This window comes from Talpa europaea, assembly GCF_964194135.1.
Source record: "Talpa europaea genome assembly, chromosome: 7".
Lineage (NCBI taxonomy): Eukaryota > Metazoa > Chordata > Mammalia > Eulipotyphla > Talpidae > Talpa > Talpa europaea.
In genome coordinates, this window is record NC_140074.1 from 35,638,080 (window position 1) to 35,652,733 (window position 14,654).

Below are 14,654 nucleotides of genomic sequence, written 5' to 3' on the forward strand. Positions count from 1 at the left end.
GGCCTAGGAGTTAAGTCTATCACTGCTACAGCCTGAGTTTGATCCCAGCCAGGGAGCTGACCCACATGATGCAGCAGACCTCTCCTGTCTCACCCGCTGCTTCCCTCAGCAGCGTATCTTAGTAGAACTGCCTGTTCTGCTCCCCACTCGATCTCTGGTGAATCCTTCCCCCCTCCCACACACACCTCTGGCCTACACCCCAGTTCTGTGCAAAAAAATAACCTAAGCAGAAACTAAGTTTTTGTAACCCAAACTTGAGCCCTTCAAAAGTACATCAAAGGCATGTGTATGACAACTCAATATCTCTTCTCCAAGGGAGATTAAAAAACAGCCAGAATTATATATTGGGTTTTTCCTGTTTGGAGAACGGGAATACTTGTTTAGAAATTTGCTGTGCCCCATAGCTATGACTAATGATGCTCAGAGTCTTTTTTTTTTTCCTGGCCTGGGCACCTAAGTCAGAGCTACACAGACCTGATGAGGATTCCAGTCACTGTCAAAGATGACCACAGTATCAGCTGCCTGAAGATTTAAGCCCAGGCCTCCAGCTCTTGTGCTCAGCAAGAAAATGAAATACTGGGACCCAGGTTCGTTGAATTTCTTCAACAAAGCAGCACGATCTTCAGACTTGGTGGTGCCTAGGGGGATAAGGAAAATAAATTTGCCAATTAACTCCTGTCTGAAAATGGCACAGAGCTAGACAAAAAGTCTTGCTTCCTTGAGAAATATACTCAGACTGCTCTCTGTGCTGGTGAGGTAATACCCCAAGGTTTCTGTACTTTTGAAAGCAACTTTGAACATTTTGCAATTAAAGAGAGACAGAGAGAGAGAGAGAGAGAGAGAGAGAGAGAGAGAGAGAGAGAGAGAGAGAGAGAGAGAGAGAGAGAGAGTTTTTGCTCAAATCAGTTCATGTTTCTTTTGTTCAGAGAGAGAACACGTGAACTACTGCCCATCATTCCAAAGTGCTGGAAGGGTTTAAACATTTCTGACCAGGTACCTTTGCAAGTTTACACATTCCACAACATTCTAATGCTCACCCAGAATTTACGGGAAACAATTTCTCCACTTTAAAACAAAAACTAGTTTTTAAAAGCATCCCAAACCACCCCCTAAAACACACACACACACACACACACACGTGGGTGTGTGCACCTGCCTAAAATGACTATTATAATGGATTAAAGCAAATTTGCCGATAGGCATTACAGTGGGGACTTGTTTATGCCAAGGGACACAAAAGGAAATTAATTTCTACTACACTTCACTTTTCGGATTGCTACTGAGCATGATCTGGCTGGTGACAAACATAAAATTTCTATTTATTTATTTATTTATTTATTTATTTATTTATTTATTTATTTATTTATTTATTTATTTATTTTTAGATTCCCCATACAATTGCAACCCCCTTATTTTGACCCTAACCCCTCCTTTCCCTGCCTCCACCCCCCATAGTGTGTCTCTGGTTCATAGTTGGACAAACATAAAATTTAAATGGAAGATTTTCATCCTAGTTAGTAAGACTTGAAGCCATGAGACACATATATATTTAAAAGGGATCAGTCAGTCTGTTTCTCATTTGATATTTGTTGACTTCAAAAGGTCTTGCACTAAAACCAAACACAGCAGCATGTACATGTGTGGCCATGGTGCGGACCATGGCTGTGGGGTGACTCCAAAATAAGTCTGAATAAGCAGAGAACAAAGCCCAGAGTTTGAACACTTGAACTACTCTCTTTTGGGGCATGAGGACACCCACACTGGCATTCTGAGTCAGTCATTCAATCGTGTACTAAGTATCTGTAGTGCATTTACCCAGTCATTTCATGAACCACATTGCGGAAGAACAAAAACCCCGTCATACTCCATCTCAACATTTTTCACCAGAAAAATGTAGCTGTGGAGTTTTGAAAAAGGCTCTAGGCTATTGGGGACTATATCTGCATGTTACCTGATAGTCCCTGACTGCCTGCTACATAAATATTGCTTCTACATGGTGTTCTTTTTGCAAGGATGAAAACATACCAGCAATTCATTTCAGAGGATTAAAACATTTAAGTGACTATAGGTAATGGAATCAAGTTACAATTAGGGTCAAGTTTCCAAACATGGGGGCATCTGTTTTTCAAATTTAACAAAAATAGTAAGTACCTCCTGAGGAGGGAAAAAAAAATCAATTCCCTGCACACAGCAAAAAAGGGGCTTGAGGGCTCCCCTCATCTAATGAAACAATGCTCTTTTGAGCTCATTTTACTTTCCAAATTAGATTTCAGGTTTAGTGACCTGTTCAGCTCCTGCAATATGAATCGTTAGAATTTAGATTTTTGGGGAGGGGCACTAATGTGCTTCATTGAGTGAGGTTTCAAACATGCAGTGCTCTTTTTTCCTTTTTCTTTTCAGAACTGGCTTTCTGAGATCAAGTTGAACTATTTATTCACAATACTAATAGAAGAAAAGGTTTGTTCTATCATGAAACCTTTTCTTGGCATCATCTTTCCAGATACAATAATTTTTTAAAAATTACTTACATGGAGTAATGGCTTAAATGGAAAGGAAAGCCACTGAAAGCAAAAATGCTTCTAAAATGGGAAAAGAATGGGTCTCTAGAGATAACAATATCTGTTTTCTAACAGCAAGTACAAAAACTGTGTCTATACACTCTGAGGCTAGAAGTTCAATTTGATCAACTAAAAAATAATCACTTAATGATCACATGCATTAAGAGACATGAATGATCACATTCATTAAGAAATGAAAATAGGGCCTCCCCGGTGGCGCAGCGGTTGAGCGCTGGGTTGCGAAGCTGCCCGCGGCCTCTGCGGCGCCGGTTCGATCCCCGGCTGCTCCCAGGCCACTGGAGGAGGGTCCCACATGGTGCGCAGACCTCTCCTGCCACCCGCTGCTCCCCTCAGCAGTGTACTTCGGTCCTTCTGTCTGCTCTGCTCCCTGCTCTGGCTCTGGTGAATTCTCTCACCCTCCCGCGCTTCTGACTGTACCCAGTGCATGTATAAACAAAACAAACAAACAAACCAGCAAACAAATAAAGCATGCCTCTATTAAAAAAAAAAAAAAAAAAGAAATGAAAATAATTAGGGGATGTGTTTCCTTGGGATGAAATAACCCTAAATACAAAATCAAACACTGAAAAACAAACAAACAAAAAAGTATGAAAATAATTGAGCCAAAGGAGATTTCTGCACCTCTGCTGGACACCTCAAGCAAACAGACCCACCCTATACCTGGTGTGTATTTAAACTGTATAAATAGCAAGGAACTTGACAACTTATAAAGGCAGGGGGAAGGATGATTAAATCACTTGTTATGTAAAGCTGTGGCATTTCTTATCATAAAGTTCAGAATTTGATGGATTATCGTTTCCCTTAGTCAAAGGTTCCCCACGTCAAGATCTTTGCTGATCATCAGCAATCTTTGTGATACTGCCCAGGAGATTCAAGCTACCACATCAGAGTTTATCCAAAGGCAAATAAAGGTCCTTGCAGGCGGCAAAGGAATTACGTGCTCAGTATGAGCTTTGCTTCCATGTTCTTTTAGACTTCGATGTAGAACATAACCAAGAATACAATTAATAACAAAGGCAATTGTGTTGGCAACTGTAGAGTTGCCAGAAAGAACGCATAGCCAGATTTTCATGATGACTAACTTTAACTTAGTTTCAGCTGCTTTGGAAAATTTCATCTTCTCGGATGTAACATGTAACTTCACCACTTGCTCACATCCAAAAATTACCCCTAGGGTAAACAAAGACTAATATGAAAGATTAGCTAAATCTATCTATCAGCCATAATCTTTGTAGAAAAAAAAATGCTTTGCTGTTAACAAATGTTTCCTTTTCCTGAAGTCAAAGTTCTAAGACATCCAATTCAGCAAGGAAAATCTGAAGTCATTTTAACAATTGGGCTGGGGGTGGAGCGGTGATGCAGCTGGAAATGTGAGTACTAACGTACCCATGTGGATGGTGATTATCTGCCCATTGATTCTATATTGGAAATAAGCAGCTAATATTACTTGCAAATAATACTTGGAAATTAGCAGCTAAAATTACTGGCTAATTCTTAATTACTTGTGAGTACAAGCTGCAGCGCCCTCTCAACTCTGCCTGCAACACCTGATGGAACTTGCTTGCTCATCTGTCACCTCCCCCCGATGGTAAGGGCACTGGTAGCCGGAACAGTAACCCACTCTTGCATCTTGCATCTCTGCTGCCAGGTTATTTTCAGTTAAAATTTTTTGAATAAGTTAAAAATCATTGTTAAGATGCTGTTGCTAGGGAAGAAACCTATATTTTCAGGGATGGGATATATCTCCCTGGATCTGCTAAAATTGGACCTAATTTGGACCCAGAGAGGTCTAAGTTAGAATTTGGTTTCCCCATTTACTTCCTGTGTAACCTTTGCCAAGTAAACGAATCTCTCTAAGCCTTTGTTTTCTCACCTGTTAAATGGAGACATTCATAACTTAGTATACAGGAAAAGTCATAGTTTGTTGAAAAAAATCTAATAATGCACAGGAAGTGCTGTGCCTGGTATCCCACATGTAGCATAAATATTTGCTTTTTTTGACTTATTATTAATAATAACACACCAACCAACACACAATTAGAGATACTTCTCTCAGGCTCACAAGAAGACATTAGAGAGGTTTGTTTCAAGGAAATCACTTCTTGCTAGTTTCATAGACTTGACTATTCTAAGGACACATTCCTCAGAGAGGTGAGATTCAAAACGAAATGCCACAAAGTCAACAATTGTGGTGTAGGACACCTCTGGGAAGGGGAGCGGCTGTAGCCCATGAGAAAGCAGAGCAGGGCTGCCCCTCTCCTGAGCAGCAGTGAAGCAGGATTTGCCTTTCCATGACATTCCCGGAGGGATGCTACATGCTTTTCCCTTCACAGAGAGGGACGGCGAGAGCAGGCCCAAGGACCAGCCACAAGGCAGGAGACTACCAAAAGGGCCTTTTGGGGATACAATCATGTCTTGAATTAAAAATTAACATTTACTTAACCCTTCCTTTATCTTTACTGTATTTGGAGGGGAAAGGTAAGAGTTTCTTTTTAAAAATCACGTCTGTCAGATGTATAACTAACTTAAAAATCAATAGTACCCTAAGAGGTAGACCACACGAAGACTCACTTGAAAACTCAAGTAAAAGCCCGTACAGCAAGTCTGAAGTCAGAATCTATTCATTATATCTAATGAGTGGCAAATGAGGGGCAAAGATGTTGGCATGAAAAATGAAGCAAAAACAAAATCTTTTAGTGGAACATAAACTTTAAAATTTGCATTTAACAGTAGCTTGAATACTGCATTAGATAAAACCTGGTATTAGTAATGCTGTATCCAGGAATCCAACACCATCCTGGCTGTAAATTAGCTACCTGTAGCTGTTCCTACTAATCATCCTTTGAAAGTGTTTTCCAGGGTCTCCCTGGTGGTGCAGGCGGTTGAGGGCTGCACTGTGAAGCTGTCTGCAGCCTCTTCAGTGTGGGTTTGAACCCAGCCAGCCAAGGAGAAACCCACATGACACAGCAGACCTCTCCTGCCTCACCCGCTGTTCCCCTCAGCAGTGTATCTCAGTCAGTCTGCCTGTTCTGTTCCCCGCTCTGTCTCTGGTGAATCCTCTCACCCCCTGCACCTCTGGCCTATACCCCAGTTCTTGTATAAATAAAAATAAATCTTTTTTTTTTTTTTAAAGAAAGTGTCATCCACTGCCATGGTAAGGTGTTTATATGTTTATTCTCTAAGACATTAGGGTTGGTATCCAAATCTTAAAGTATTTTACAAAGTAATCCTAAATTCATGTTTTCTTCCAGTCATAATGTTTTACTCATTTTTTAGGACACAGTATTTAAATTTCACTCTTAAAATCAGGTAAATGATTTACATAATTTGCAAAATCCAGTAAATAATGACGCTTTATCTCTTCATGTAACATGTAGAGATGTCCCACTGAGAAAGAGGCCTTAATGATAATAAAAATATAATCTTAAATGAACTATTATAGTATTACTGAAGAATATCTTAGCGTTATCCCCTTGGAGTATAACAGAAAAAGCTATAGATGTGTCAAAATATTCTATATCCATAAGTATTAGGCAAGTGGAACAGCAAGCAGGGTTTTCAAATTTCAGTTGTGTTTAATTGTAGCACTTATAAATAACTCTAAGTCCATTCGTATTGGTATGATGTGGGTTGAACAGCCGTGCAAATGATTTCAGCTTATTTTAAGCTTGAGGATATAGAAATGACTATCTAGAAAAGCTGTACCCCAACCTACTGGCTAATTCTTCAACAATTTTACCTCCCCCCGCCCTTTTATTGGCTCTAAGTGCCCATGATCCCTGCTCTCAGCAGCAAGGCAGCCAAACCAAAGGCTTTATGCACTCACCGTCAAGGCGCAGGTAAAGGAAGTTCCGAAAAGCAAAGTAATCCTCCATGATGGTCATGAGGGACGTCATCTGGCAGAAAAGCAGCACGCGGTGGTTAGTTGCTCTCAATTTTGGCAGAATACGATCAAGTAGCTCAAACTTTCCTGAGGCCCGATACAGTTCAGCCCTGAACCCAGAAACGCAAAACAGGAAGACAGTATTACTGCTGTCTCCTTGAAGGATGCAGTACAGCTTCGCTTCTCATAGAGTCCCTGTACACACTGACATTCAATAAATAACAATGGATGATGGGTATCAACTGCAAAGCCATGAGAGCATCTAATATAAAAGGAAATATATTCATACAAAATCTATAGTGTGCATTATCTATCCTAGGCGAGATGACAGAATCTAGAAAGAAAAGGAGAAATCCTTCTGCTCCTAATACTTTTACTCTGTCACTCTCTTTCAACTCTTCTCCCCTTCCTTGAAAACATATACACAGAATTATATGTTATATTTCTGAAAACCTTACTTATTAATAAAGTAAAATTATAAACTGAGGGCATTTTCAATTCATTCAAATACTTATTAAGCACCTACTGTGTGCCAAGCACAATGCCAGACCTGTGTATATTGAAAAGCAAGATAGAAATGTTCCCTTCAAAATGGGTAATTACAAATTGTGATGAGTACTGTAAAGAAAAATAGTAAGTTGCTAAGAAAGAACTCATAGCAACAAGTGAAATCTTTAGGTTAGAGTAGAGTTTGGCAAACTGTGCTGTGGCTCACCACCTGTTTTTATAAATAAAATTTTGCTGGAACAGACATTCTCACTCACTTCTGTTTCGCCCATGGTGGCTTTCATGCTACAGTGGCAAAGTTGAGTAGGTGCAACAGAGACTGGCAAAGTAAAAACATTTGCAATATTTACAGAAAAAAAATTGCTAAACACTTGTATGGTGCAACCCTGGCTAGCTTGATGGCACCAGCGGTGACCATAGGACCCAGAGGAAAAGGGGGCACAGAGAGGCAGGGGTGCCTAGTGGCACTGCATCTGGATGGATCGGATCTATTTCACAGTTCTTAGGCTAGTGACACTGTCTGCCTTCCTTTGGGATCCAAGAATAAACTCTGTGTCCTAAAAATGCATTTTCCCTGGTACAAAACAAGAAAAAAAAAAAAAAAACCAAAAACAAAAACCACAGACCTTCTGTAAATGCAAAGTTCTTTTTTTGCTGTTGTTGCAAGGTATTATTCTTTTCAATGGCCACTGCTAATGAAAATGCTTTTTTATATAGACTATATGATAACAAATTACTGTAAAGTCATACATTTATCGTAGATGAGGCATTTCCTCTTATGCACGTTAATGTTAAATATCAACTTGAAATTTAATAAGATAAATTTGCTCTCAGCCCAAGTTACACTATTGATTATAAGTAACAATCCTTTGGAGCTTCAACAACATTTTTAGAACACTAGGATACTATTAAGTCTATTAAATGAGATCTATGTCCTTTGAATAGCTACTTGCTCAAGGCATGTAGTAATTTATGCCAGTAAAGTCAAAGAGAGTGCTGATATCATTTTGGTTAACAACTTCTGTGCCCTTTGATGAGGACAGAGCAGGGCTGCGGGGGCTGGAGTATGTATTTGCATGGTAGGAAACACTGTGGAGAGAAAAATGTAGATGAAACCAACAAACTATTTTTATGGAAGAAGAAAAATTTTAAGATTTACCCATTGATGACCCCATTTGAATAGCCCAGGTGCTCAGCAAAGGATTCCTTTAAAAGAGAGAGAGAAGAAAATAGTGTTAAAAAATGAAAATGTCATTATTAATTTAATGATGACTTTTTTTTTTTTTTAAAAAGACATTTAAAAAAAATTTTTTTTTTTTTTTTATACAAGCACTGGGGTTAAGGCCAGAGGCGCCGGAGGGTGAGAGAATTCACTAGAGACAGAGCAGGGAGCAAAACAAGCAGAAAGACCGAGGTACACTGCTGAGGGAAACAGTGGGCGAGACAAGTGCCATGTGGGAATCTCCCTGGCTGACCAGGAATCGAAATGGCGCTGCAAAGGTACATTGATGAGGGGAGCAGCGGGGCGAGACTGGAGAGGTCTGTCTCCCTGGCCAGCTGGGAATCGAACCAGCGCTGCAGAGGCTGTGGACAGCTTCACAGTGCTGTGCTCAACCCGCTGCGCCACGGGGGAGGCCCCTTAATGATGACTCTTTTAGCAAGGTCATTCTATCTATTTCTAAAGCATTGCTAAACAAAATCACAGGAAGGAAATACTTGCTAGAGGACGAATTAGAAGTGTCTGAATTCAGACTTAGGTTCTGCCAGAAGTGAATCCTATAAGTTTCTGCAAGTCTCTGGATTCTCATTCTGAGACCATAGGGTTAGCTGACTCCTCAAACAATGACTTGAGTGTCTACTGGCCCAAATGACCTCACAGGTTCTGGTCACCCAAAATGCCCCAAGTATCTACCCACGAGGAGTTCAGAGTCTTAGATTGAGAGGAGCTTAATATGAGAGCTTAATAGAAGCAAACTGAGATTAATTGGTACACATATACATACTGTAGGGCTATTTTCACAGTAAAAGAAATGGTAAATGTACACTACACTACAGTTCTTAGTGCAGTGAAAACCTAACGTTCTTTCCACACTGTACTATCCCTATTGTAAATGATGCCTCAGGTGTCCAACTTCCATTTTTAAAATATAGAATGTCACCCCAGTACACCCTCCTCAATGATTCTGAGGGAGAACTATGTGACCATTCTCTATGCAATGTCCCCATTCCCACTTTACAGGAAGGCAGGCATCTGAGGGAAGGAGAGAGAGACACACCCTCACAGCTACCAGCTGTCTCCCTTTCCTGCTTCCCTTCCTCCCCCTGCCACCCAAGCTTTCCTTTGAGGGGACAGATCTTCCCCTTTGGACTCTCCTTTCAGATACACTCCTCCTATCCAGCAGGCCTACTCCCTCAGAATGCTGCTCTGCCTGCCAAATTAATGCTCTGGAAATGACCGAAATCCCCACTCCACTCCTGGAACCAGGGCTTTTCTCTTCAAAGGTGGCCACTCCTTACGAGATTAGTTATTAGAGCTCCATCCTGGTCACCAAACAGGGCTGTTCAAACCAAGGAGATGGTAGACATCAATAGGTAATGACAAGATTAGGTATCGCCATTTTAAAAATCCTGTTTTCACCTGTCTGGTTTGAAGGTCCCCTGGGGACAGTGAGCCCAAATGAGAGATTGGGTTTCTGGTATGGTTTACGATGAAGAAAGCTTGTGTAGCAAATAGAACAAAGACAAAGGCAAAATGCCTATACCACCAAAACTTGAATTCATTTGTGGGTAATGGTGGGTGTCATTTCTAGGGATATGCCCCTGTAAGCCTTTTATGTTAAAAAAACTTGCAAATCAATGCCTGTCTTTATATTGACTGCTATGTAACATGTAAATATGCAGGCAGTGGAGGGTGTGTTCCTTAAACCTTACTTCTTCTACAATTTCCCTTGCCCTCCATCCTTCTCAAGTCGACTGTATCCTTCCAAACATGGCCTAGCATGATTCAAAGGCGAATTTTTGCATGATAACCAAAATGAAGTAAGACTGACACTTCATTTTCATAATTTCTAAGTCCTCAAACCCTTCAGTATAGCAGAGTAAATAACCATAAAATTGTTTTCAGGAAAAATAGAATGGTGGATGTCAGGTTAGCCTGACGTGACCTCAATCACTTTGACCATTAGAATTTTTTGGCTCTCCCCCAACTCCCCATACAGCCGCTAATTCACTGATACTTTACCTCTGTTTAACATGTTATCCAGTGCCGAATATATTATTTCTTAAAAACGTTTATCCTCCTGCCACTCCTATAATCTATTACCCTCTGAGGCCCAGTCAAATGCACGAGAGCTTGGAGATGCTGAGTGACTTACATCAGGCCGCAGTTAAAATGTAGCCTGGGGTATGGACTCACCTTTGCACTTTGGACACCCCTTCCACTGTGTGTCTAAACGGCCGTGGCTGGTTGGTGGGATTGTCTTTTAGTGCTGCTGCTGCTGCTGCTGTTGTTATTTTTGCTTAGATCTGGGGCTTCCTAGTTGATAGATAACTCTGCCCTATGGACTTGAAGTTAGTAGTGGTGTGAGGAGTCTTCCTAATCTGCCACCTCATTTGGACAGGACTCCAGGATAGGAAATGGGATGCAATAAACACTTCCCTAACAAGCCCAATTACCAAAAACGAGGAGGAAAGGAATTGTCCAAGTCAGGAATATTTTGACTCAACTTTTCTGCTGTGGTTATTAAGTTTTAATTTCTCACAAGCTGGTGCACAGAAATAACCTGGCGCAGCCCAGGAGCCATGCAGTGTCTTGCCCCTCACCTCCTGCTCATTTGCCGTGGAAAGCAGGAAATACGCCGGCAGGTAATTGCCGCTAGGACCCTATGCACCAGCAGCACCATTGAAAAATGGAGATTACAATTGTGGCTTTTTCCTTTCTGCTCAAGTCAATTGCTCCTACTGGGGTGAGACTCCGTCAATTTAGGAAACTTATTCAATGTAGTGAATAGGGCAGAAAATGTCCTCTCGCCTAAAAATAGCTTTCTGGAGACTAGAGTGTCAAGATAAAAGCCAGGATTTACATTATCGTGATAGAAGCCAGAGAGGAAAAATACAAATCTATGTGATGGATGAAAGTCAGTGTCTTTTACAAAGAAAATATTTCAAAACATCTTTCTCTTCAATAGGTAGAAATACATTATTTTAATATTTTTCACAGCATTTTCTGAGGGAGCAGAATGTATTTATCATTTCCTTCAATTTCCAAGCTTCTACTATAACAAGGCAATTCACAGTACTTACCCAAACCCACATAATGAGCCATAGCTTACCACATTTTTTCACTACTTTAAACTCTTGGTTATAAAATTCCAGATGCTCAAGTGCTTGGTGCCAATAAGAATCCATAACTAGAAAATTCATGTTTATTAATTCTGTTCATTGAGCTTTGACTCAATGAACCATGTTGCTTCATCTTCCATACACGTATTACACCCCACCTCCTCTTTTTTTAAAAATAGTCTTAGCAGGAATTAGTGCAATCAGGATCAAAACAGAGAATAAAGACTTACCTCGATATGCTGAAACATGTATGGGTGATTGCAGATTTTTCTCAACTGCATGATAGTGTTCATAAGTGTCTTTGCACCTCCTTTTCCCTAAGAACAAGGGAAGACAGTCAAAGTAGAACACATGATTAATTTATCAGGTATTTCCAATTTTTATTTTATTTTTTTTAGCATTTCTTTTCTTTTTTTAATTTTTTTAATTTTTATATTCCCCATACAATTGCACCCCCCTTATTTTGACCCCAATCTCTCCTTTCCCCGCCCTCCCCCATAGTGCATCTCTGGTTCATAATTGTTTGTTAGGTATTTCCAAATTTTTTTTTTTTAATTTTTTTTTAAAGATTTATTTATTTATTTATACAAGCACTGGGTACAGTCAGAAGTGTGGGAGGGTGAGAGAATTCACCAGAGCCAGAGCAGGGAGCAGAGCAGGCAGAAGGACCGAAGCACACTGCTGAGGGGAGCAGCGGGCGGCAGGAGAGGTCTAGTGCGCCATGTGGGACCCTCCTCTGGTGGCCGGGGAGCAGCCGGGGATCGAACCGGCACTGCAAAGGCTGCGGGCAGCTTCGCAACCCAGCGCTCAACCGCTGCACCACCGGGGAGGCCCTAGGTATTTCCAATTTTTAAAGGCAAAGGGCTGTAGGTCTTCTCAGTAACCTACAAACCTTGTGGTTAAAGCTAACATATCACATATCATATCATAGTAGTTTCCAAGTTAGATATAACACTTTCTTGTGACTAATTTATCCTACAGGCGGAATTTGGGAAAGTTCATGGCTTTCTTTTTCTGGGAAGAAAGAAGCATGAAACAGAAGCCCATGGAGTGGAACTCAATTTTAAAGGCTTCTAAATGTGACTCCTCATTTAGGTGGAATATATTTTCTGCAGAATTGACATGAACAGAACTATTTTGGAGATATAAACATACTCCTCCTTTCTTCCTGCCCCGATGTAGTTTCAAGTTAAGAGACTTGCTTTGGCAGCTCCAGTAGTTACAGAAAAGGGCCAATTATTTGCCTGAACAAATCAGCATGGGCAAGGGTGTTTCTTGGGAAGTCTTCAAAGTCACAACTATGAGAAGACAGCATGGCGCCATTAGATGCCTCATCTTCCACAATGTACCTTCTTGTCTTTCTCAGAACCATCTGTGAGGAGGATCCCTTTGGCTTGCATGTGGCGATACAGGATCTTCTGCAGAGCTGACATGTCACACTTGATCACATATTCAACCTGGGGGAAAAACAAAGGAGAGTAAATAGGTAAGAGCAGGAGAGAAAAGACACCTGTTCTAGGAAGACTGTTGAGACAGAGATGCTAGGGGCTCTTCTGGGATCATGAGGGCACCTCTCCTTCCTCTTCTTGGATGCAGGGAGTTAGGTGGGATGGGGAGGGGTATGAAGAGGCACTGCTACTAGGTACCATTAAGCTGAAGGGATCTCCAAAAAGTTATATGGAATTGAAGCTAAGGTCATGTTACATTTGTCAGAGAATGGCTGCAAACTGCTCAAATCAAAAGATGTTCAATAGAGAGAATTTTTTTTTTTTAGTCTTTCCTCTGCTTTTCAATTCTACCCCCTTTCATATGATCACAAGACTTTTAGAAAAATCAGGGCTGACCAATATCCTCTGATTTCCTTTGGTCATAGGTGGCTGCCCTCAAGATCAGTCCTAAAATGAGAATTATAACAGCCCTAAAATGACTACAATTAACCTCTTCTTGTCAGAGAAGAGTGGATACTACCTAGTGAGGACAGCAGAAGGAGGAGAGAAATTAATCCACAAGTGAATACAACTTTACACTCAGCTAAAGAAAGTAAGGCCTCATGTGAGCCTCTAATTGGAATATTGCAAAAATCCAACTTAAAACAGGTAATGGGAATTCACGGGGCTGTGGATGAGCACACACCTGCAATACTTCTAGATACTCCTAATGCATGATTTCTGCCTTGATTATTTTATATTATTGTTTTTCTTTATTAAAAAAAATCCCCAGAATACAAATGTGCAATTTTCATAATAAACGCCAGATTAATGCCCAGAAATCTGCAGAATGTGATTAAAAGCAAATCAGCAAGCTGCCTAATGTTTAATAAACTGATTAAAAATGATCAGGTTATTTTCAGCTCTGAGGGCCAGGGGGAGGAGGTCACAGATGAAGAGAAGTTGAATATGTATTCAATTGTTGCTTTAGAAGGAAACTATCAGGTCAGACAGAACCACAATTAATAGTCTTTTGCCATTCATTTTGATACATTGAATTAGATTAGAGAAAGTCTGGCTATTTTGCTGAAAAGTTAAGAAAAGCGAGTGACCTACCATAAATTTGTTTGTACTTTTAATGACCTTCTTGGCCAGAGAGGACAAAAGTAAATCTCCAAGTATAATCATGAAGGATGGGCTCTGGATTTAGATATCTGATCATGTCCTATTTTTAAAGTACTTCAAATTTTTTCAACTGTCAATGAAATTTGATCGTGGTGAAGGAAAATGTTAAACAATTTCAGACCTTAACAAGTACAATAATAAAGCAACATCAGTGGCTAATATTATCACAGTCTTTCTATGGCCCGGTCCCTGAGCAGTGTTTTATGTATTTCCTCTCTTGCAACTACGCCAGAGCTCTAGGAGAGAGAGCTTAGTATCCACATTTGATAGATAAGAAACCCAAGTATCAGAAAGGTTAAGTGACTGGCTGGAAACGACATGGTTCTTTCTTTCCTGTCCATACCCTTCATTCCCCCAAAAATTGATTGAATGGCTGACACCACTACCAGAAACCTGAGTTCATAATCACGCCAAATGACGTGCCCTCAGAAACTAGGCTTCTTCACCATTACTTTATTTTTTAAAATTTTTTTTGATTGATTGATTGATTTATATAAGCACTGGGTACAGTCAGAAGTGCGGGAGGGTAAGAGAATTCACCAGAGCCAGAGCGGGGAACAGAATAGGCAGACTGACAAGTACACTGCTGAGGGGAGCAGTGGGCGCGGCAGGAGAGGTCTGCGTGCCATGTGGGACCCTTGCCGGCGGCGGCCGGGGATCGAATTGGTGCTGCAGAGGCTGCGGACAGCTTCACAACCCAGCGCTCAACCACCTGCGCCACTGAGGAGGTCC

At 40.8% G+C, this 14,654-nt stretch overlaps 1 protein-coding gene across 4 annotated transcripts in view; it reads right to left on the minus strand.

Annotated features, from left to right (window-relative positions):
* Positions 1–14,654, minus strand: part of SMARCA2 (SWI/SNF related BAF chromatin remodeling complex subunit ATPase 2) — a gene marked incomplete at both ends in the record, with an annotated part of 161,983 nt that overhangs the window by 80,297 nt on the left and 67,032 nt on the right. For all 4 annotated transcript variants that reach the window (XM_084239029.1, XM_084239028.1, XM_084239027.1 and 1 more), the window contains 5 exons: positions 475–638; positions 6,406–6,572; positions 8,129–8,175; positions 11,541–11,627; positions 12,660–12,767. In XM_084239029.1, the coding sequence (XP_084095155.1) occupies positions 475–638; positions 6,406–6,572; positions 8,129–8,175; positions 11,541–11,627; positions 12,660–12,767 (573 nt within the window). The remainder of the gene's footprint in view (positions 1–474; positions 639–6,405; positions 6,573–8,128; positions 8,176–11,540; positions 11,628–12,659; positions 12,768–14,654) is intronic.